The sequence below is a fragment of the Pleurodeles waltl genome, chromosome 5 (assembly GCF_031143425.1).
Source record: "Pleurodeles waltl isolate 20211129_DDA chromosome 5, aPleWal1.hap1.20221129, whole genome shotgun sequence".
Classification (NCBI taxonomy): Eukaryota; Metazoa; Chordata; class Amphibia; order Caudata; family Salamandridae; genus Pleurodeles; species Pleurodeles waltl.
In genome coordinates, this window is record NC_090444.1 from 390,597,179 (window position 1) to 390,622,271 (window position 25,093).

General features: G+C 46.1%; 1 protein-coding gene across 1 annotated transcript in view; it reads left to right on the plus strand.

Annotated features, from left to right (window-relative positions):
* Positions 1-25,093, plus strand: part of HAO1 (hydroxyacid oxidase 1) — a 258,027-nt gene that overhangs the window by 9,461 nt on the left and 223,473 nt on the right. The window contains exon 2 of the mRNA XM_069234147.1: positions 5,796-5,947. Within this exon, the coding sequence (XP_069090248.1) occupies positions 5,796-5,947 (152 nt within the window). The remainder of the gene's footprint in view (positions 1-5,795; positions 5,948-25,093) is intronic.

Consider the following 25,093-nt stretch of genomic DNA (forward strand, 5'->3'; position numbering starts at 1 on the left):
TAACTTGCAGGTGTGGTCTTAGATATGTGGACTTAATTACCGGGTATTGGGCGTGCTTCTAGGCTTTCAGGACGTATATGATTTTAATACCTTCATCATCTTCATCCCAGTTATTTTCAGAGATTAAAATGGAAGTACTACTGAGGCCGGGCTTATATTACCCCACTGCCCAAAAAAAAATTAACATAATGGGGAGCCGCGAACAACCTCCTATAGGTCAAGGGACCCGCAGGTTGAAAAATTTTGGGAACCTCTGATATAGTTGACAGAAAAGGAAGAGTCCATGGAATGGGGACTAGTGGGTGTGCAAAGGTCTCAGGCAGAATCTGAGGCTCCCCTAGACCCGGGGCCAACTCCTATGGTCTGAGAGCAAGAGAAAGGTCTGTCACCTAGAAGGGTGGGGGCCGCCCACCAGTATGTATACAGTAACAATGAACCGGCCAAAGGACAGGGTATCAAGCCCTGACGCGTTACAAACACTATATGGAGGAGGAACTGGGCTGTATGGATAAGTGAACCACTCCCTGAAAAAGACAGTAGATGAAATAGAGACAATAGAACATGCAGATGCACATACCTGCTCTCCCACTTCCAAATGTACCCCCTCATCCAGGCATCTTCAAAATATTGAGAAACAAAAAATAGGCAGGCAAAGGTGGAGGGGAGTAGACAAGACAGATAATATGAGGACGGATAATAGGATGACGGATAACACAGGAAAACAAACAATTCAAGATTTGTGGGGAGATCAAGATGTATCCCTAGGCTGAGCAACCTTACCAGACCATGGTCTGGTTAGCAGGGACCATTTTTGAGTAACTGAGTCCAAGCACTGCAGTTCTTCTTGTACAGAAGTATCTGGTCAGTTTGGGTCCTGTAGACTCACTAGCAGGTTTTTAGAGCATTCTTCACCAGATGCAGTGTCCACTGAGTTGTCATCCAGTGTGTCCAGAAATGCTTCCAGTTCATGTGGGTCATGATATTGCATTGTGCAGACCATGGAAGGTGATGATCATGGTGAATGGTTCCATTAGGCCATATTTAATGTCCTTTTCCTTTGTGAAGGTCAGAGAGCCAGGAACTGCTTCCTCTTAAAATTGGTGGGAGCCAAAAAGTCTTCCATAAAAGCTATTTGTGTGTTCCGTTACCCGTAGGGCATATGTTTCTTAATCTGTTGGAGGATTTGATGGGCCATTTGTTGTCTCAAGCAGCATGCCAGAACATGTTTTGGATGTGAGTCACAAGATGATCATCTGGAGCTCACTCTGTGGGCTTTGTGGAATTTGAGCTGAGGAGTAATATAACATTCATAAAGGTAGGAATCAAGGCAACAAGAAAATGAAACATCTTCCTCAGCCTGCTCCAGAAGGCTAATGATCAGTATTTTATCCCTTGTGACTATGATCCTCCAAGTCGATGGCTTTCTGTCAAAGGTGCCAACTCCCCTGCCCCCAGTTTGGCAAGGTGTCTAAGCAGGATTTCACATCTGCAATCCATTCTTCAGTGGTAGTGAGTCACGCTTGAAATTTGTTCATGTGTCCTTGTAGGGATTGCACTTCAAGATTAGTCCCAGTGACCCCTAAATTAATTCGTGTGGATGAGCCTTTGATATCTACCAATTCTTTCATGAGTGTTGTGAGGGTCATTTCTGGAATGTCTGGGGCAGGAAACAACTTAGAGGGCAATGCTTTCGGCAACCCACTATTCACCATGTCTTCTGAATTTGAGTGTTTGCATATGTGTTTGAATTTTGACATACGGCAGCCTAGTGAAGAGAAGGATACCAACAAAGGAAGGCAATGTGGTGTCAGGCATCCAAGACAGGGGATTAGGCAAATCAGCCCTGCTGTTCAAAAGGGATAAACCTAAGATAACTATTTAACCTGCTGTAGGAGTAGGAGAGCAGGACTTCAGGACATATCCAGCATGGGCGAGGTTGACAGCTCCTATACTAGTTCAATGGACAAGTAGACATTACAAGCCACAAATCTGGGTTATGGAACATTCAGGAGGAAGCAACAGGCTGCATACCGTATGGTGGACCAGCTCCCTGAATTGCAGTCAAGATTATCAGTAAGGCAACCTGTATCAAGTAATCAGCTCCCCTCTTCACAACCAAGCTGGCTCTTAGTGCCTATTGAGTGCAGTGTCCATCATCAAGAGGAGGTTCATATGCTGTAATATTCAGGTTTACTTAAGGGTCCAACATTCACTCACTCAAATCTAACAGGCTCCAGTGATCTCTTTTTCTGTCAAATATCCATATTACTGGTCCCAGCTCGCCATGTGTCCATGCTACAAGAAGATGGGTTCACCTCAGCAGAGGAGATGAGCCCTTATGTCAGAGGAACTTGAAGGGATGCCACTTACAGAGGGGACGTCACTGATGGTTTATGGATGCTCTATTAACTCCCCCTGGTTTAATAGTCACAGTCTCACTTGCCCGAGGGTCTATCAATTCAGTGAAACCATTCTTATTCATATGGTAGACTGGCAGTTTTCTTCTAATTCTGTAATGGATGCTTTCCTCTCATGTTGTGCCTTTCACTATGAGGATGGATGTTGACACCTTGGCCTGCCACCCACTAAGAGAACTACGGGTGTGCCACCATTCTTCCTACGCCATCTTGTATCTCCCAATTAGCTATTTTCACTGTAGCAGGGTTAACTGCTCCATAGGAAAGCATTGGAAGCAAATGTTTAAATTAAAGAATGCTATCTCCGCCTAGGAAGCAGATAAAAATGTACATCTTATTATAATATTTACTACATATACAATTCATTGGCATAGTCGGATTGTTGGCAAATATTTTACAAAAGGTACTTTTAAAAAGTTACCTTTAGCCTGTCTAAAGCCTCTATAAACCCATTTGTGTCAGTTTCTAACTGTCACATAATAAATAATGCATTTGTGCTGCATGAGGTTGATGAGAGTCAAAACCTTTTTTGATGGGAGGGAGGAAAAGGCATGACTATCGAGCCAATTTACATATTTTTTGACAAATGCTAGAAATTAGTCATCATGGACTTACTCTATGCACACTTTAGGTTTCTATCATTACACAAGCACCCGTGGATTGTCCACAGTATATGGTCTTAAGTGTTCTGAAAAAGTTGCAAATCTGCATCTCTCCTGTTCTACATTCTGCAGCCACATTGCGTTCTGTAGATTGGCTGATAAAAGGGAATGGGGGGAAAAGGCCATATTGCTTATGTTTTAATTGTGAATTTAAATTAATGCACTGGTGTTATGACAAATAGAATTCTAGCATTAAATTGTTTGTAGAAGGGAATAGATGTTCATTGAAACAAAATTGATGTAGGATTAATTGGTGCAAGCATTTTCTTGTCAATGTTCTTTGAACATGAACAGCCTATGCCAAAGTCGGTACACATAGCTCTTGAAATGTTGAACTTAATTGCATGCCACATCATTGTTGCAGAAGCTTCTGTTCCCTGATACAAATGACACTTCCTGATACGTTTCCTTATTAAATTCCAATTTCACTATGTTTTGCATTGTCTCTTTGTACTTGACAGACAATTCAACTTTCATCATAATGAAAAATCTCTATAATTGCTCTGTGATTTTCCACTAATTAAGACTTAGCTAACGCAGTTAGTACTTTACATTGAAATTGCTTTCTCTTTTGTCCATCAGATTGTTGTTTCAAATGCATTTAACAGCTCTCTAATACAATCAGACAGTTTGTTTATATGGGCATGAAAAATAATCTTTGTGGTGCCAGAAATGCAATAAAGCTCAAACTAAGGACCTGATTTATACTTTTTTTTGCGCCACATTAGTGTCATTTTTTGACACAAAAGCGGCACAAACTTACAAAATACTGTTGTATTTTGTAAGTTTGAGTCGCCTTTGTGTCAAAAAAAGACACAAATGAGGCACAAAAAAAGTATAACTATGGGCCTTCGGTCTTATTTAAAGTTTAGTGCCCAATAGAAATGCACCATAAAGTGGTTGATGTTAGCCTATTTAGAGGTCCTTAACCCTCTAAAAGGGTAGACATGGTGACGTAAAGTCCTACGGTCCAACTCTATTTTTAAGTAGGCCTAACTCCATCTTAGGTAATGGAAGTTCCCATCTTCTCAATTTTAGTTAATGGAAGCCACAATTTTTCTCAACTTACACAGAATCACTCTCATGTCTGTCATTGATGCAGATGCTGTTTGATGTTATCTTTCTAAGAACTGCGAAAGTCTTTTGGCTAATGAAATAGACATAACACCTGATGCATCATCAGTCTGGGATTACTTATCACTGTGTCAAGGTCAAGAAAAAAAAACAATTACAGTCAGATAACCACAACAGTGTAATCTGAATTGACTCTTTCCCTTTATATGTTCATAAGGAAACATCTAGGGTGTACACCTTGATGCACATAATCTATGTTAGACATTCCTAACGCTATATTAGAAATTTCAATCTCGGGTAACATGGAGTATGCGGACTGCCCCTTGACCACTTGTCAGGAGAGGTCCTTCACCCACATATTCACACAAGAACCTGCCAGAGACGGTCTCACCTACAGCTAATCCACTACATCTGCTACATCTCACCTGCTGTTGATAGAGCTGAGTCCTAGGAGAAGACTGCTACTGCAGCAAGTTTTTGCCCTTCGCAGGGAACACTGCTTTCACGCCTCCACTTATAATGGCAGCTCTTGTTGTCAAAAGGTATGCAGTGCATGTCTTCTCCCTAAGAAACTCTAGAGTGCAAATTGTTCTACTTTCCATGTTCTTTCAGTGTAGCACACAGAAGTAGGCTTTAGAGTGCTAGATTTTAGATTACATTTTGGCCATGTTAGAAATCTTCATTTTATTCTTGTTACTCACAAGGTACCTTCTTGCTGTTTTTTAAATTTCCCAAGTAGTCAATTTAGATGTCCTGAGAAACAGATTTATCCTGTTGTAATAAATGCTTTTAGTAGTCTATTTTTCATAGTGTACCATGTGTAATAGTGTGACAATAAAATAAGTATGTTTCTGTTACTACAGTGCCCATTGCAGGGATTGTAAGTAGCCCAAAAGCAATAATTCTACTTCAACAGTGTAATTGGTGAGGTTCTGTGGGGGCTACAATAACCTGTCTTTCACATTCAGCACTGGTGTATTGAACAGAGCTCACTTGGTCATCAGTGGGCGGGAAAGCAAACCTTTTAGAAGGTTGTAGTTTACGCAACAAGGATTTTTACTGTTGCAATAAATGCTTTGAGTAAAAACTGTCTATTTTCCATAGTGCAGCGTGCGTGTGTGATATTGTGAAAAATGAAATCTTTTTTTTCTTTTACCACAGTGTTCCTGATACAATTGCAGGGAAAGTCAGTAACCCAAAATAAATATTTCTACTTCAACAACGTAATGGGCGGGGTTCTGCAGGCTTACAGTAATCTGTCTTTCACATTCAGCACTGGTGCATTGAACAGAGTTCACTTGTGTCATCTGCATGTGGGAAAGCAAACCTTGTAAAAGGTCGTAGTTTACACAACAAGGGCATCTGAAAAGTTTTGATGGTTATCCCACATCCTACAAACTCTAAACAAGGCCCTGACATTTTTTAGTTTTCTGTGATTTTGTATGTAATACTTTACACTACTTGCAATTAGTAATTACTTGTTTGGTGATCTTTTACAAACTGATTTGTGCTTCTTCATGCCCTTCCTTACAAGAAAAATATGTCTTTGTGGAACTTTCTACCTATTTCATGCACAGTTTTAAATGTTTTGTACATCTTCATTTCTTCATGCATGTATTATAAATTATCTATGTTTTGGCAGGTGGAGATTGCACCCTCGGAGGTTGCGGGATGTGTCTTTATTAGACCTATCAACTTCTGTATTAGGACATAAGATAAGCATGCCAATATGTGTTGGAGCTACTGCAATGCAGAGAATGGCTCACCCTGAAGGAGAAACAGCTACTGTAAAAGGTATACATATTTTAGCACAAAATGCATTTCCAATATTGCAGTACACATCTAAGTAGTAATAATATTTTTTATCCAAATGCCTCCTTATCTGTCAAGGATGGAACAAGTTTGTGACAAATGGGAGGCCATTATCATAAAAAAAACATGCAAAGCTAATGCACTCAATCACTGAATTATTTTTAATCTAGAGACTATTTTGAGGGAAATGTAAAAAATTGGGGCAGGTGTTTGTGTGTAATGTAAAACCACAAACCTAGAAAAATAAGTAGATATAAAGATTGTGGTATTGATAAAATATGTTCTGCCTTTGCATTCATCCACATCTTTTCCAACAACTGGATGTTTTATGGATGAGGTGCCAGTATAGTGGTCACTGTTGTTAAAATGTCACCTTAGTTGTTTTTTTATTTTATTGAATCCCAAACCCTCCTGGTAAGCAAGACAGGACCTGATGATGGTCAGGGTCCCTCACAATTGCCACTCTAAACCGGGACTAGTTGTGTACAAATACCCTTGGTGCTGCTCCAGTAGAAATAATCAAACCTACATTTTCAAGCCAGGTACCATGCAGATGGGAACACAAGCAGCCCATGCCTGGTTCTGGACTATTAAGTCCTTTTAGTAAGGTGTATCTTGATTTCTATAGCATAGTGGGCCTTTGGCAGAAGTTTGTGCACACCTGTAGCATATACAACAGCACACCAGGGAAAAACGGTGATGTGTGGAATGCTTAATGTGAGAAAATTGGTTGCTGGTTGAGGGGGGTGTGAGACCTTCTCAAGCTGCAACCACAATTCTTGGCAGGGTAAACAACAAAAGTCACTAAGTTAACCTCTGCTTAACTTACTGGTACCTTAGCATGAAAGTAATCAGCCTTAACTAAGAGACAATGTGTGAAGTATTTATGCAGCACACAAATAGCAATAACGTGAAAACACAACACAAGAAAAATCCCAAACCAATTTTAAAAAATAGAGTAAAAATTATCAATATTTGACACAAAAACAACAAAAATATCATCAGTAGAACTGTAGATATGAAATGTAAATGTCTTAGGTAAACTTAAGCCAAGAAGTTTATAGTAACAGCTGTAGTTGTCTGGTTTCACCAACCGGGATAAAGTCACTGGTTCATGTGTTCGGACTGGATATAGAGACCAGGTTAGTCCCACTGATAACCGTACCTTATTTTCTTGATGAAGAGCAATGCATCGTCCTGAGTCGTTTTGATGAGGAGCTGCGAGGGCTGCAATACGTGGTACTGCATGAACTCTGTCACACTGCATCAGTTCTGAGAGGAGCTGTGAAATCTGTGATGCAATGTCCTGCCCCCCCTCCCCCAAAGTTGTGTCAGTTCTAAGGAAACCCACAGTTGGACCTGGAGGAGTACACTCTGATGCCCGTTAAGTGTGTAGGACCTTACATCACTTTTGGCAATCTGCACTCACTCTAGCAGAGGCCACCAGCAGGGTACAGGGAGTTCCAGTTGAGCCTCGGCAGCCGAGCAGATGCAGGGCAGGTCTCTGGAGCTTGTTATGTACCTGTAGCTCAGACCAGGATGCTAGTCAACTTGCCCTTGGAGTCACTCTGGTGGTTCTGAGTTCAAAGAGTGTCGTAGTTTGGACTCTTGCTCTGGGCAAGACTGCTGGTTTAAGGATGACAGTACTTATGTTTGTAGGCAACTATGCCTATCCTACAACAAGTCATGGCTGTCGTCCCAACCCTTCCGGCTCACTGGCAACACCTCACCAAAAACACAAACAGTAAAAGGTGATTTGTGGCAGCCTTTACGCATGGACTCGAGATTAAGACATCTCAGGGAGTGTTGTGGTTAAACGGAGATTACCCCGTTCTCACAGATACATCATGTCTCAACCAAACACAGGCAATACCGAAGATGCTGTAAAGTTTCAATAGTTTTTATTTAACACAACTGCACTTTGCAATAAGTTGCATGGGCTGCAATGATCAGGATAATGAACAGTGCAAGAAACAGAATTGTGAAGACAAGAGTCATTATTACAAAGACCCCCACCATCTTGCAATAGCACATAAAAGACATAAGATGTGTAATATGTCCTATTATCCTAATGTGATAGGCCTAACCTCTTACCTAAAGGAGAGCTGGGTTCGCTAAACCTAATCTGCCAATGCCATGTTCATGAGAGGAGCCGCCAACCCTCATTACCTTGGAATGAGGTCTCTATCTCAGACTCCGCAGGGACGCGAAGACTGGGTCAGCGTCAAGACGACGTGCAGCATCGATATCAGCGATGGTGGCAATGCCCTCTGGTAGGAATCCCTCTGATTATCTGTCTAAAGTGAGATGTATTTATACAGATCTACCAGGACCCCTGACGTAGGTGTGTTTCCAAACAATAGAAAACTGACATGCTTGAGGCGGCAATTATTATAAACAAATCCCTCGAAAGTATAGAGAGGGAAAGTCCCTAAGTGTGAACACCTACTGTTTGTTTGTTTTTGTCACTTGATCTTGATGCCTTAGCGTGGTGGCACTGATAATGCAAAGCATAACAAGTGGCCTACCTATAAACAAGGCAGCCATCTTAGATGAATTAAATATTTAAATGGGCTAAGACAGAGCAAGCTAAGTAGGTTAAAAGTCACTAGGTGACTGGGCACGGGTCTGCAGGCCAAAGGCTAAGCTAACTCCTGTTATCACATTCAAACAAGCTAGGATTCACTACAAGAGCAGGCCCAGTCTTCCTCAGGCTGCAGGCAATCCTTCTTGCAGGAGGGCAGCAGAGCAGTAATTCTTCTGAGTCTTCCACAGGTCCAGAAGTGATCTTACGAGTGAGTCTGAGTCTCTAATATTTTTATCTGGTGCCAGCTATGAAGCGGGAGACATTTCTGGAGGCTTTTCACCACAGATGTGCCTGGAGTTTCCCGCATTCCTGCCCTGGTCCCATTATGTCTAGAGTCACAAAAGGGCTAGTGTGAATTGTTTTGGGTCTGCCGAGGAAGTGTCTTTGAAGTGTAAGTGGAACTGTGCTCAACTTTGCCCCACAATCATACTTGAATGTCCCATCCTGACAACACCCAGTCCCTCTATTGTGGGGATGTCCAGGAGGAACACACAAAGTCTAACTGCCAATTAGACCTAGACATGTGGTGAAGAAAGAGGCTACAGACACCGAATGTTTAGGACAAGAACATGCTAACTTTCTAAAAGTGGCATTTTCAGTTTTGACTTAAAATTCCTTAGACACCAAACTTGAAATTTCCATCTGCCCCCAAAAAGAAGTTATTGCTTATTAAATGTAATAAAGTAACCACATTTTATCTCATGGGGGTAGGCCTCAAAGTAGACAAAAAAAAATTTGAGAGTATTTTCACCACCAGGACATGTAAAAAATAAACTTATACATATCCAACTTTTTAAGTACAATGCATCCTGCCCGTTGACCAACTCTAGAGGTGACATGTATTAGGAAGGTTTAGGCCTAACAAAGGTTTGTTTTGCTAGCTCAAAATGCAGTTTAAAACTGCACACATAGGCTGCAATTGCAGACACGAGACATGTTTACAACGGCTGTTTAAGTGGGAGGCATAATACGTGCTGCAGGCCAAATAATAGCATTTATTTACAAGCTCTGGGTACATGTAGTAACATTTACTATGGACGTATGATTAGATTATATGTGCCAATTGATTGTAACCCTATTTTATCATGTTGAAAGGAAGGAGCACAATCACTTTTGCACTGGTTAGCAGCAGTAAAGTGCATAGAGTCTTAAAGCCAACACAATCAAATTCAGCAGAACAGGAGGGGTGAAGGCAAAACGTTTGGGGTAACCTTGCTGAGAGGGCCAATCCCAACACTTTATTAATGCTCATTGCCTTGTAATTAATTGGGGTCTACAATCAGACAATTTGACAGAGACAGCTCTATGCAAATCAGCCTTGGTCATTCTCCAATAGAAGCAGTCCAGGTGAAACTGCCAGGTTGGGTGTCCCTTCCATGTGGGAACACAAGCAACCTAAGAGTAGTTTCAAATGTTTAAGGCGTCATTATTGAGGTAGATGAACAACGTCTTGCCATACCTATCAATTATAAACATGAATGTACACAGATTAACTTCTGGAAACTATTCTGACTATTAATGTTTGGTATGAATTGTCACCCATTGACAACAGCTATGCCTGCTGTTAAAATGATATCATTTGAGTTACAGTAAAATAGCAACATGTGGATGTCTGATATTTGAGATTGCGTATTTTATGATTGCTTTCGCCACAGAAAGATGGGCTGCAATGCTTATGAATTATGCCCTCATCAAAAGTTTACTTTTTGAAAATAAACAGGGAGAAACAGAAACAAATAGCAATGTTAAAAAGGCCAGTCAGTGAAATTGCAAAAGCCTAACCAATCTTACATGATCAACAGACACCAATATTAAGGCTTCTGGATGGTCCCTTTGTTTGATCAAGTCTCTTTGAATTGCAAAACTATTGAAACATCATTCTCTGAATGCCTAAGAAGCTGCACATTGCCCTCTGCCGATGTCTCGCTTTCATGTTCCCGATTTGATGGCTTGATGGTTTTTATCTCTATTCTTATGTGTATCTCTCCCAGAAGCATTTTGACCTTTCAGTGATTTGATGAGCTCTACCCTTTCACTACACATGTGAGTGGACTCGTTTCTTATTCATATTGAGCTCTCCATTGGAGTGTATGTGTTTCTGTGCTTTCCCTCACAGAAACATCTCAGTCTTACCTTCTTTCTATAAGCTGTCTGGGTGTATCCATCTGCCACCACAGGAAAGCATGAGGGACAACTTAACATCTAAAATGGACACTATTAGATGACTCCTTTATTTCATCTTTGCAATGTTTTCACAAAAAAACCTATTTGTGTGTTCGCACCTCCCTCTTGCCCTTATGAGTCCAAGCATTGTGTTTACTCCTCCCTCGAGACAGCATTAAGTCAGAAGACTCATTCTCTAAACATTATGAAAGTCATGGAAATCCTAGTCAACATCTTGCAAGTCCTTGAGATGAGAAAAATGGTGGTCAAGGTGAATTGATACCGCACCTTCTTCCTTAATTATATATATACAATTTATGGCACTTTTCGGTGCACGGGTCATGAGGGCCAACCCCCTAGACCTCAGATAGCCGTAGGCTCATAACATTGAAAAGGAGACCCAGCACGTCAAAGTGTCCATTGATATCCACAAATATATTATCACATTTCTTCACAAATCACATAATTCAATAGAGTTATTTTGAAAACTTTTTGTTCTTTGTTCATCCACAACAATAATTAATCCATCATAGCCAACACGTTTCGTCCTCACGGACTTCTTCAGGGCTATACACTTGCAAGTCCTCTTAAGCTTCCATGACCTCTAGTGAGGGAAAAATAAATTTAAACTGTCTTTTATTTAAATAACGCATTTGTTTTCCCTGGGTGTATGTAGTGTATGTTTATGGGTTTTGTAACTGTGTGAGTGTGGCAGTGTTGTAAACGTCAATAAAAGGTCTCCTTTTCTCTGCATATGTTTTATTTTTAGAACATTTTTTTTTAACCACATGGCATTTTAAATTCACTCATTTGTACTAGATATATGTGTTTATATTTTTTAGCGCATTCACCTCATTTGTGCACTCGTAAATATTTAAAGTTCCTTATGGCACAGCATGGGTCCCCTATTTTGTATATGTTTCTTTCTATAGTCTTTGAAGAAAGAATGGAAATTTCTTCATGCAACACAAAAAAATCTTGTTTATTTTTATCAGCTAATGTTCCCTGGAGGTACTACAAGTCATTCGTGCCCATAAAAAGAACAGTATGCTCTCTTAAAAATAAGCATTGGACAAGCTCCCAGAGGATTTGTGTAGAAAATTATTTTGCTTCACTGGCTCTCTACAACAACCCAACATAATACCTGTTGTATTTGCCTATGCTTATTTGGTATTTGGTATTGGGCATATGTTTCCTTCCTCTCTAACTCTGCTTTCTCCTGATCATAAGGGCCTCCAGTGCCCTCTTTTTACATCCTCATGCACTACATCCTGCTGCCTGCCTCACTTCCCATCCCGCTCCTTGTGTTACAGCAGTGGTTCCCAACCTGTGGTCCGGGGACCCCTGGGGTTCCGCAAAGCCTTCTCAGGGGGTCCGCGAGAGCCTAGAAAATTAAAACATATTAACAAATTTTGAAAAATTAGGTCCCCAGCTTCCAGTAATGACTCAGGCGGGGGTCCCCGGATTCCAATGATGATTCAGTGGGGGTCCCTGGGTTCCATTAATATTAAAGTAGGGGTCCACAGAACTCAAAAGGTTGGGAACCACTGTGTTACAGTATTTTTTTTTTTTTTAATTTGATGTATTTATTGTACACGGGCCCATCAGCTGCAAAGTACTGCAGGGTCACTCAATTCCTATTTTGTGTTTGTGTGCTTTATTTCACTTTTTAGTTTTCTTCCCTAGCATGGCCATCCACTGTAGCCCCTATGCAATTGCTAGTTTGCCAGCCATGTTAGACTTAACTGATGTGATGTATTTTCATGGCATTGGCAAAAATCATTAAAAAAGCCCATTGTTCTGCCTTGTAGTACCGAAACGCACTGGTTTTGCACTGACTTCAAGATCGTTAAAATAGTGAGTTAAATATGGCATATTTAAATATATTTATGTCTGTAAGAAATTCACCAGAATTCTATGGAACGCAGAAGTGAGTGACATCAAATGACTTTTGACTGTGAATCTTCCCAGGAAGGGATGTCACATGACCCTACCCCCATGACATCACAATAATTGTCATTACTGAAGTTCCTTTATAACTGCATGATTACTCTAAAAATGCAAAACAGACAAACGTTGTTTTAGATAGCACTATACCAGTACCCTAAAAAAGTGATTAGCCAGTGAAACATGACTCATTTTCCGTTGTATTATATAAAAAATGATGTGTTCACCTGAAGAGTATATACTATTACACACCACAGAACAACGCAGAGGACCTCAACTATTTATAGTATTATCATGGTTAAATAGTTTCATTAGTGCATACTGCAGGAAATATATTGATAAATCACCCAAGATGAAACAAAAGAGATTAAAAAAATGCATTTTTATTTATTATCATTTGGCGGCACAATCTTTTGAGTGAAGCTTTTATTCACACACATTACTTTCCTGTAATCACACACATGGCAACGACTTGTTTAAAATTTATTAGGATTTCAGTTCATTTTGTTGATTTAATATGAATTCTGTGTGTTACATTGCTGAATTGAGGGCTGGCTTTAGCGCTTGTGGCGCCCTGTGCGACAGACCTTTTTGGCACCCCCTCCAAGATCACCTCCTCGGATCCCCGCACTACCATCCAGCAAATGTGCCCCCCCTTCACATTCATTCCTTTGTTTTAAAGCACTTGTAACAGCTGACTTTACTAATCCAATCAGCTATCCATATAAAATATAGCTCTGTTCTTTGCAGCAGGCATATTAACTTACTAACCTACTCCATGGCGAGTCAAAGCTGCCGCTAGACAAACCTCCCTTTTCTCACCCTAGCAGGAATATTAATCACAAGAGGTATCTTGACATTTTAATTGCTTCCTAAAGGCTGGACGCAAAAGGCACTTTTCAGCAGGTGCTTTTAAATCGCATGTTTCCAAGTTATTGCTAAACACAGCGCCCCACTGAGGTCAGCACCCCCCCACACAGATCAGAACCCGGTGCGGCTGCACCTTTTGCATCGCTCTAAAGCCGGCCCTGGCTGAATGAATTTATTTTACAAAGCCCAAGCATAATGTACCTGTCACAGTGAAAGCTGCAGAAAGTATACTGCTCATCAAGACATTGTTTTCATTTTGTTCTTGCTGTGGGCTGGTGATCCTGAAAGTGATGTGGATTTCCCAGCTACCAAGGCTGCTTTTGGTTTTCAGTGAAATTACGAGCAGTGCGCATGGCGCGCTGACACCATTTCACTGAAAGCAAAAGTGAAATGAGCCAATCGTCTCATTTTACTTTCTCTGTGCTCAGGAGGCTATTTCAGCCCCTGAACACCTAAGCAGATGGGAGAGGTATCCCAGGAAAGGGTAGAATCTCTCCTTTCCAATGGTATCCTTCCATAGTGAATCACTGATTGGGGATCACTGCAGTAGAGTGATCTCCAAGCAGGGATCCACCCACTAGTCATTAGGGAGGGGGAGCAGCCACTTGGGCAAGGGATTTTGCTCCCTCTTACTTTTGTGCATATCATCAGACTTTCTGCCCTCCCACCCCAGGGGAACAGATGGAGGCTGTGAAGAGTAGTGAGAGAGTGATGCAATTGAAATTCTGGAGGGTTCTCTTAGAGAGAAATTCTTGAAAACATGGGATAACTTAGTATTTTTTAAATAATTTTACATGTAAATTTGCTTTACAAAAAAGCCATGGGCTCTTAAAGGGCACTCATTCAATACTTGTCATAGTATGCCAAGACAATGACCCCTGATCCTCCGTAGAAGTGGACCCACTTTTCTTTCAAAGTATGGTCTCATATGTTTGCCTGGTCAACTGCATCCTGTTTTATTATCAACACCTCATTAAAAACATCAGGGATAAAAAAGTAAATAGGCATGTTAGAATGCATTATCATGTTTCAAACCTAAACACCAATGCTTGTAGAGTTTTGACAAATAATCTATGGAATTGTCTCCCTTTGGAACATTGTTAGGTGGTAGATCATGCTAAAGATCTTTTTCTTAGGAAAGAAACTGACCACAATGTTTTTGTTTAATACTGCTCTTTCCTAATGCAAACGCTAGTCTGGGGAAGGGGTCACCCTTCCCTTTACATGTAAGCAACAACTAAACAAATTAAGTAATACATAAATGAATAAATAAATAAATATTAGTTTACTGACTCTGCATGATTATGAATTTAAGATGAGTTCTTGATAATATTTAGGAATGTTTATTAATGCCTCTTTACTTACATTCCTCATTAAATAAATATTTGTGGAGCTCTCCTGAAAGTACATTTAGTAGATAGCTGACTACCGCTGAGCTAGTTACAGAAGATTTGAAGGCATCTTTGAATACGTACTAGTACCTTCCCTTTTTCATTGTCTATATATGTTAGACTTGGCCCTTTTTGCAGGGTTATCCCCATTCTTTTGCCTCCTTCCTCCTATTTTTTCTGACCTGCTTTTGTTGGCTTTAGGACTCTGGGCACTTTACCCCTGCTAACCAGTGCTAAAGTGTATATGCTCTCTGTGTAAATTCTATTGTTGATTGGTTTATATATGATTGGCATGTCTGATTTACTAGGAAGTCCCTAGTAAAGTGCACTAGAGGTGTCCAGGGCCTGTAAATCAAATCCTACTAATGGGACTGCAGCACTGATTGTGCCACCTACATAAGTAGCCCTGTAAGCATGTCTCAGACCTGCCACTGCAATGTCTGTGTGTGCAGTCTTACACTACCAATTCGACTTGGCAAGTGTACCCACCTTCCTTTTTCATACATGTAAGGCACCCCTAAGGTAGGTCCTAGGTAGCCCTAGGGGCAGGGTGCAGTGTATGTTAAAGGTGGGACATGTACTTATTTGTTTTACATGTCCTGACAGTGAAATACTGCCAAATTCAGGTTTTCACTGTTGCAAGGCCTATCTCCCTCACAAATTAACATGGGGGCTGCCTTTAAATGTTATTAAAGTACAGATTCCCTTTGAAAGCAGATAGAAATATGGAGTTTAGTGTCTCTGAGCTCACAATTTAAACATTTTTCTTTTAGTGTAGGTGGTTTTTAGATTGTGTGTTTGAAAATGCCACTTTTAGAAAGTAGGCATTTTCTTGCTTAAACCATTCTGTGTCTCTGCCTGTTTGTGGATTCCCTGTCTGGGTTAGTTTGACAGTTGAGCTGTTTGCACCTCTCTCTAGACAGTGACACAAAGGGGGCTGGGGTGTAGCCCGGATATCCGGATGAGCCATCTGTGATTGAAGGGAGAGGAGGAGTGGTAACTCACACCTCAAGGGGCTGTGCCTGCTCTCAGACAATGCAGTCTCCAACCTCCTGATGTGTGTCTGGGGACTAGCCTGGACAAGAAAAGATCTTACAAACACTTGAGACTTTGCTTTGAAGTTTCCCAACTTCAAAGGCAGAAAGGGGTGTAAGTATTGGACCCAAAACCCCAGACTTTAGATTACTTTGAGAATTCAAGAGGAACATCTGCTTGGAGAAGAGCTGAAGAGCTGAGGAGAAGTGCTGCCGTGGCCTGTGACTGTGCTGTGTTGTGCTATGCTGCAGTTGCAGCTTCTGCCTGTGCAAGGGGACAGAGACTGGACTTTGTTGCATTCCTCCTTGAGAATTGAGTCCAAGGGCTTGGAGTAGAGCTCGCCTCCTGTTTTGAAGCCTCAGGGACAGCAAAGGCTTCACTAACCAGACCTGAGACTACTTGCTGTGGACTCTAGCTTGCCAGAGGGTGCCATTCCAGTTCCTGGACCCCTGGAAGTGAATTCCTGGAGAAAAAACAGTTTAATAACAACAGACAACACTGTGCGACTTCACAAAAGACACTGCTGCCCGGAACCACAACGCTGCTTGCCCTGAGGCCCTGGACCTCGTTGAGTGTGACGAATCCGATGATCCTGTGAGGTGACCCCGCTACCCCAGAACCATGACCTCACCTGCCCCGAGGCCGTGGACCTCCTAGAAGTCCGATGACCCTTTAGGCCTCACATCGCTGCAGCCACTGATCCCGCCCGACTTCACTGACACCGGAGTGTTGCAGGTACAACGTCCGTTATGCCCCAACGGCATCACAGTGCCTGCAGCACTGTGATGTCATTGTGACCCCGTGAGGTCATCCCGCAGCATCGTGGTTCTGCCAGACTTCACATCTGCTGAAACCGATGGACCGACTTGGCATCTGCTGCCATTTCACCTCCACCGCCCTGTAGTGAGGACCCGACGCCGCTGCGCGACGCCTCTGTTCTTCTGCCCTGTGGCACCTAAACCGACAATGCATCGGACCCAGCGAAGCCGCTCTCCCCGACTCCATGCACCGGCCTGTTTCCTACTTGTTTCTTAAGGTACTGTACCTGGGGGTCGAACAACTCCATGAACTGCGCCATTGACATCGCATTGTAGAAAACGAGTCCTTCACAATGCCACAGTTTTTTTTTATTTTAAGTGCTAAATATGTATTTTGTAACTGTACATTGTGGATTTTTATCGTATTTGGTCTTGTTTATTTAGATAAAATATTTACTATTTTGCTAAACCTGTATTGTGTAATTTTGTAGTGGTTCACTGTATTACTGTGTGTGTTTGTATAAATACTTAACACATTGTCTCTGAGTTAAGCATGCCTGCTCGTGCCAAGCTACCAAGGGGGTAAGCAGGGGTTAACTGAGTATGACTCTCCTTTACCATGACTAAAGCGAGGGTCCTTGCTTGGACAGGGGGTAACCTGACTGCAAACCAAAAACCCCATTTCTAACATTGATGATCTGCGGTGAGAATTTGAACTTGTATTTGTACTTGACATACAGGGGCTCATTCCCAGTCCGAGTTCCAAAGACCCACGACACCCGCTCCCGCCATCCTGTTCCTGGTGGGTTTTACCACCAGGAACAGGCTGGCGGGAAGGGGGTCGGAATCCCCATGGCGGCGCTGCAAGCAGCGCCGCCATGGAGGATTCCCTGGGCCAGGGGAAAACCGGCGGGAAACCGGCGGTTCCCCTTTTCTGACCGCAGCTTTACCGCCACGGTCAGAATAGCCCTGGAAGCACCGCCAGCCTGTTGGCGGTGCTTCCGTTGCCCTCCACCCTGGCGGTTTCAAACCGCCAGGGTCGGAATGAGGGCCACAGTGATTAAGCTTGCACTACTATTTTCAGTGCAGACCAGTACGTGACCACATACAGTTTTTCCTTTTTTGTTCTCTGCTTTCCTCCTGGATATATTGTTGAAACTTTGACTCTGGTTTTTGGTTGCACCTGTGAATCTTTTGCAGACTGGAAGACAACTTCTGGCACTTGGAGATCTATTCAAAGAGGGAGCTAAAGGTTTTCTGCAAGGAAAGGGGGCTGGCTGTGAAGAGAAGGTCCCAAAGTTGGGTTCTGGAGACAGCCCTGTTTCAGTATGAGATGAAACGCTGGGAGGCAAACATACCAGATGCTTCTGAGGAGGAGGACTACTCTAAGGAGAAGGGCAGTGGCCCTGAAAGGAGAAGAGAAAGAGAGGAATGGCTCCTAGCTCAAGAGCAGAGGCTGAGAGAGCTAGATGAAAAGCTTGAGAGGGCTGAGAGGGCCTTAGCCAAGGAAAAGGTATTGTGTGTAGCTCAGGAGATGAGCTGTGAAGAGCTGAAGCTGGAAGCCATGAGGACTGAGTCCAGTTGATATGGTGGCAGAAAAAGCCTTATGTTCAGTGCTGATGAAGAAGTGCACATGCCCATGAGACTTGGAGCCCAACTTAGAGGTGGAGATTTTCACACACCAGGAGGTTCAGGGGTAGGAGGTAGCTCCAGTGATGCACAGGTTTGCTGAGGTGGTTTTGGGGAATTGGCATGAGTAGTCACATTCCTTGAAGTGGGAGGGACACTCTACTGCCTCTAGGTGAGAGTGACAGGGAGAAAGGTTCCCCCCAGGTAGAAGTCCTGGTTATGGAGTGTGGAGACGTCCCAGAAGAGTGTGCGTTGTGTGTCAGGGACAGTCAGGTACTGTCTCACCAGTCTCAGGAGGGTGATGTGGGGTCATTTTTGCAAGGCTTAGTCACTGGATGGTTGGGTGAAGGGTAGTTTGGTTAATTCATGTGAGGGGCTGTGTGATGTAATTGCTGGAGACCATATGTTCAGTCCTTGTTTTCTAGAGCAACGCCAACACCGGTGGAGTGTGAGTTCTCTGACCCCCGGGAACTTACACTGGAAGCAGACTTCTGGGTGAGTATCAGAGAATCTGAAGAGGCATTTGGGGGTGTTTTTGAAGGGAATGGTCTAGGTGTTTCCCAACCAGGTGAGGTGGGAAAGGATTGCAATGTCCCAGGTAGGTCCCACTGTAGTGGGATAGGTGAGGGATCCCATGTCGAGTCTCAGAGGAGAGGGAATGGTGTGGGCTGTGTCCCAGAGTGCCCCAGATCCATCCCAGGAGGCTTCCATTAGTGAACACTAGGAGGGGAGCCTAGCCTGTACCATAGGGCCATCTGCTGAAGGAGACCCCATAGTGTCAGGAGAATTTGGGGGGGGGGGTCTGTAGCAAGCGTCCCACCAGTTCTGATGTCTGGCAGTACCACATCTAGTAAGTCCAGAAAGGAGGTTGAGAGGGGGTAGCAGGCCCCAGTGGAGAACCTGGAGGGTCAGGTGTTAGCTCTGAGGTCAGACCACCCCCAAACAATGATCTCAGTGATACCATTTCTGGGCTGGCAGGAACCCGACTCTGCCAGGTGGGCAGAGGTCAGGGGACCAGTGCAGCTAAACTCTCATGTGGCCCTTAAGAAAGGTGTTGTGGGGGGTAGGTGTGCTCCCCAGGAAGTCCTGGCTTGCCAGGCTGTGGTCCAGCCTGAGGGCACAGACCCTAGACTGGAGGGTCAGGTGAGGGGATAAACCTCTACCTGAGGGGTGGTGGTTGGCCCAGTCACCCCCAGTTGTGACTTCTAGGGGTACTTTCCATGGTGGGGGGGGGGGTGCAGTACCCTGGGAGTAGGGGCAGGAGAGAGAGAGAGAGACTCACCCCTGGCCCCACTTCAATCCAAGGGTACAGACCCTGGGCTGAAGAGCCAGGTTCCGGGTGTTCCCCCAGACCTGGAGGGAGGGGCTACTGCTAACAGTACCCCTACCATGTTGCATTCTGGGGGGTCACTCCTAGTGGAGCGGTGCAGGACTCCGGAAGGAAGGCCAGGGAGAGGGAAGCTTCATCCCTGGTCCAGCCTGAAGGTACAGACCCCAGGTTGGAAGACCAGTTTCAGGTTAACATCCCTGCACTGGTTTGAGAATTGAGCAGGACTGCTTCCACAAGAAGCCTGACAATTCCAGACTCTGGGAGTGCCGCTCCTAGGGGAAGGATACAGAGCCCCAGAGGGGAAGACCAGTGCCAGACTGTCATCCCTGACCTGGTGGAAGGGAGAGTGGTCAAAGTGTGCCAGACACCTGGGGCTAGTGACCCCCACTCTCCACAGTCAGAGTGGTTGGAGAGCCTTGAAAGGCCTGGGGCCTGGCTTTCATCCCTGACAGTTGTCAGTGGCCACTATGGTTTGCTGTCCTGCTGGACAGAATTCCAGTGGGGGGGACAGGAGTCACATCCCTGGGGTAGAGTGGGCCACACTACTGTGTTGGCCATGGTGGTACTGTCTGCCCCATGGGATGCATCTGTGAGCAGAGTAAGGTTAGGTGCTGCACAGATGGTATTCGCAGATGAGGAGAAGGGTTCCCCATAGGTTAACTTAGTGGGCCCTGAGAGTATGGACAGAGGGATTCAACTGGAGTCAGGAAGGCGTAGAACTGGAATATGACCCTGCTGTTGTGGGCCTGGTTCCCTGTTCTATCGCCCCAGTCAGGGAAGTCCATCAATTTGAGGTGGGGGGTGATGTGGCTGTGGCGGGGTGCGTTGGTGATGAGTCGGGCTGAGGTGTTTTGTATGCGTTGGAGCCGGTGGAGGTTTTTTGCTGGGATTCCTGCATAGAGTGCGTTGCCGTAGTCCAATCTGCTGCTGACGAGGGCGTGGGTCACCGTCTTCCTGGTGTCGGTCGGGATCCACTTGTAGATCCTGCGGAGGGTGCGGAGGGTGTTGTAGCAGGAGGAGGTGACGGCGCTGACTTGTCTGTCCATGGAGAGTGCGGAGTCGAGGATGAATCCCAAGTTGCGGGTGTGGTCGGTGGGCGTCGGAGCCGTTCCAAGAGTGGTGGGCCACCACGATTCGTTCCAGGCGGAGGGGGATGTCCCGAGGATGAGGATTTCTGTCTTGTCGGTGTTGAGTTTCAAGCGGCTATTTCTCATCCAGTCGGCGACTGCTTTCATTCCTTCGTGGAGGTTGGCTTTGGTCGTTGGTGAGGGAGAGGATGAGCTGGGTGTCGTCGGCGTAGGTGATGATGTTGAGGTCATGACGGTGGGCCACTTGTGCGAGGGGGACCATGTAAATGTTGAACAGCGTTGGGCTCAGGGAGGAGCCCTGGGGGACGCCGCAGATGATGTTGTTGGCTTCTGAGCAGTAGGGTGGGAGGCGGACGGTCTGTGTTCTGCCGGAGAGGAAGGATGAGGTCCAGGCTAAGGCTTTTTCCTGGATGCCGGCTTCTTGGAGGCATGATAGTAGGGTGCGGTGGCAGACCGTGTCGAAGGCCGCTGAGAGGTCTAGGAGGATGAGGGCGGAGGTCTTACCGTGGTCGAGTTGCCATCTGATGTCATCTGTGGCGGCGATGAGGGCGGTCTCGGTGCTGTGGTTGTGTCTAAATCCGGTTTGTGAGGGGTCGAGGTCGTTGTTGTCTTCGATGTGGCGTGTCAGTTGAAGGTTGACGATCTTTTCTGCGACTTTTGCTTCGTAGGGGAGGAGGGAGATGGGGCGGAAGTTCTTGAGGTCCTTGGGGTCGGCTTTGGGTTTCTTGAGGAGGGCGTTGATGTCTGCGTGCTTCCAGCTTTCCGGGAAGGTGCCTGTTTCGAAGGAGGCATTGATGATCTTGCGGAGTTGGGGCGCGATTATAGAGTCGGCTTTGTTGAAGATGTGGTGGGGGCAGGGGTCAGTCGGTGATCCAGAGTGGATGGAGTTCATGATTTTGCGTGTTGCGTCGTCGTCGACGTTGGACCAGGCGGTGATGGGGTTGGCGATGCTTGGGTTCGAGGTGGTGATGGAGGTGGGCGAGGTCGGGGTGTTGAAGCTGCTGTGGATGTCGGCGATCTTGCTGTGGAAAAAAGCGGCGAGGGAGTCGCAAAGTTCCTGAGAGGGCGGGATGTCGTTGACGTTGGCGCTGGGGGTGGACAGTTCCTTTACGATGAGGAAGAGCTCTTTGCTGTTGTGTTTGTTGTTGTCTAGGCGGTCTTTGAAGGAGGACCTCTTGGTGGTCCTGATGAGGTGGTGGTGTCGGCGGGTGGCGTCTTTGAGGGCTACGTGGTTGTCCGGTGTGCGTTCTTGGAGCCATTCCTTTTCCAGTTTCCTGCAGGCGCGTTTGGAGGCCAGGAGTTCGTCAGTGAACCAGGAGGCTTTCTTGCTGGTGAGGTTGCTGGGGGGTTTCTTCAGTGGGGGGAGGATGTTGGCGCAGTTGTTGATCCATTGTCTGAAGTTGCAGGCCGCGGTGTCTGGGTCGGTGGGCTCGTTCGGTGGGTTCTGGGAGAGGGTGCTGAGAAGTTGTTCTTCAGTGACTTTGCCCCAGTTGCGGCGGGGGAGTTGGCAGCTGTGGTGGTGTGCGGTGTTTTTGTTGTAGGTGAAGTGGATGCAGTGATGGTCGGTCCAGTAGGGTTCGGTGGTGTCTTTGAAGGTAACGTGGTCGCTGGTGGAGAAGATGGCGTCCAGTGTGTGTCCGGCGGCGTGGGTTGGTGACGTGACGAGTTGTCTGAGTCCGAGGTTCTTGAGGTTGCTGATCAGCATGGTGGAGTTGCGGTCGTTGTTGTTCTCGAGGTGAAAATTGAGGTCCCCGAGGAGGATGTACTCCGTGGAGGCGATTGCGTGGGTGCTTGCGAGGTCGGCGATGGTGTCGCAGAACTGGGCCCGTGGACCGGGGGGTCTGTAGACGAGCGTACCTCTGAGGGTGGTGTTGGGGTCGGTGTGGATCCGGAAGTGAAGAAGCTCTGTGGTGTTGAAATGCTCGTCGGTGTGGGTGGTGATCTTGAGGGAGGATTTGTGGACGATGGCGAGTCCTCCTCCGTAGCCGTTGGTGCGGTCCCTGCGGGAGATCTTGTATCCATCTGGGATGGCGATGGCGATGTCTGGCGCGGATGAGTCGTTCCACCATGTCTCGGTCAGGAAGGCTACGTCCGGGGTGGTGCTGTCGAGTAGGTCCCAGAGTTCTACGGCGTGTTTGCGTGCGGAGCGGTGTTGAGGAGTAAGCAGTGGAGGTGGTTCGGTCTGGTGGTCGTTGGTTTGGAGGTTCGGTCGCAGGAGAAGTGGCAGTTGCGGCAGGCGAAAGGTCCGTGGGTGTGCTTCGGGGCGGCTTGGTAGCAGTGTTGGTCTCGGCCGTTGTTGAGTGCATGGAGGGAGGCAGCGTCGTAGCTGAGCCTGGGTGGTGTGCGGTGCGGGGTGCGAGGTCCAGGGGTCTTGGCGCTGGGCGCGGGCCAGGCGCGGACGGGCGCAGACGGGCTTGCCTCTGGCGCGCCCGATGCGCGCGGTCGCGCAGTGACCTGCATTAAGAGGGGGTGGAGGGAGGGAGGAGGAGCTGGGGGCAGGAGGGGGGCGGGACGAAGCGGCGGGAAAACAGGCGAGGGAGCGGCGAGTAGGGGGGTGAAAAAAATGCTAGGTAGCTAGAGGGGAGGGGGAGGTGGGAGGTGGGAGGGCAGGGGGTGTAGGCTGGGAGAAAAGAGTCAGTGAAGCGGGCGGATGGCGCTGGATTGAGGGCGGGGGGTCAGAGGAGGAGGGAGACGCGCAAGGGGAGAGAGCAAGAAGCGGTACAACACACAAAATAACTAGACTACTAGGTAACAGATACAGATACTAGGACAGAGGGCACAGATGGAATAACAGTGAATAACAGTGACAACGTGATTACAATACAATACAGAGAATACACAACAGGGAGAGACGGTGAGGAAACAGAGACAGACACGACAGAGCAAACCTTACTGCTTCTGCTCCATCAAGGTATTGATTAGTCTCTCCTGGATTTAGGCTGGTGAGGGGTTGTGTTGGACTTGGCCCTTTTTGCAGGGTCATCCCCAATCTTTTTGCCTCCTTCCTCCTATTTTTTCTGACCTGCTTTTTTAGCTTTAGGACTCTGGGCACTTTACCACTGCTAATCAGCGATAAAGTGTACATGCTCTCTGTGTAAATTGTATTGTTGATTGGTTTATCCCTGATTAGCATATCTGATTTACTATTAAGGCCCTAATTCTAACCTTGGCGGACGGCGGAGGCCGTCCGCCAAGGTACCGCCGTCAGAACACCGCACCGCGGTCGAAAGACCGCTGCGTGATTCTGACATTTGCCCTGGGCTGGCGGGCGGCCGCCAAAAGGCCGCCTGCCAGCCCAGGGCAAATCAACCTTCCCACTAGGATGCCGGCTCAGAATTGAGCCGGCGGAGTGGGAAGGTGCGACGGGTGCAGTTGCACCCGTCGCGTATTTCAGTGTCTGCTAGGCAGACACTGAAATACTTTGTGGGGCCCTCTTACGGGGGCCCCTGCCGTGCCCATGCCATTGGCATGGGCACGGCAGGGGCCCCCAGGGGCCCCGCGGCACCCCCTACCGCCATCCTGTTCCTGGCGGGCGAACCGCCAGGAACAGGATGGCGGTAGGGGGTGTCAGAATCCCCCATGGCGGCGCAGCAAGCTGCGCCGCCATGGGGGATTCTAAGGGCAGCGGTAAACCGGCGGGAGACCGCCGGTTTACCCTTTCTGGCCGCGGCTGAACCGCCGCGGTCAGAATGCCCTGCGGGGCACCGCCGGCCTGTCCGCGGTGCTCCCGCCGACCCTGGCCCCGGCGGTCTTGTACCGCCGGGGTCAGAATCACCCCCAAAGTCTCTAGTAAAGTGCACTAGAGGTGCACTGGGCCTGTAAATCAAATGCTACTAGTGGGCCTGCAGCACTGATTGTGCCACCCACATAAGTAGCCGTATAAACATTTTTTGCATTAAAAGCCAAAACGCCAAACACAAGCCAGGAGGACCCAAGATGGAGAATGCGGGATAGGAGAGCTGCCAATGAGCCATGTGCCAGTCAGGATGGACGGACAGACTCACAGGAGAAGTGGAAAAAGAAGAGAAAGTGTTGCTTCAGTGAGGAGGAGAACAACATCTTGATCACAGAGATGACGGAGCACCAGCACCAGCTCTTTGTCACCTCTAAATTGCCAAAAGATAGGACAAGACCATATGGCAGTCCATAGTTCATAAAGTCAACAGTGTGGATGAGGTCAAGAGGACTGTGACCAATTGCAAAATGTCCTGGCATGATTGCAAGAGCAGAACAAAAGAGAAACTGGCCAGCAACCAAAAGGCAGCACTGCAGATTGGAGGTGGAAGTCCGGCACCCCAGGAACAGCTGGATGAGCTGAAGGAATTTGCGG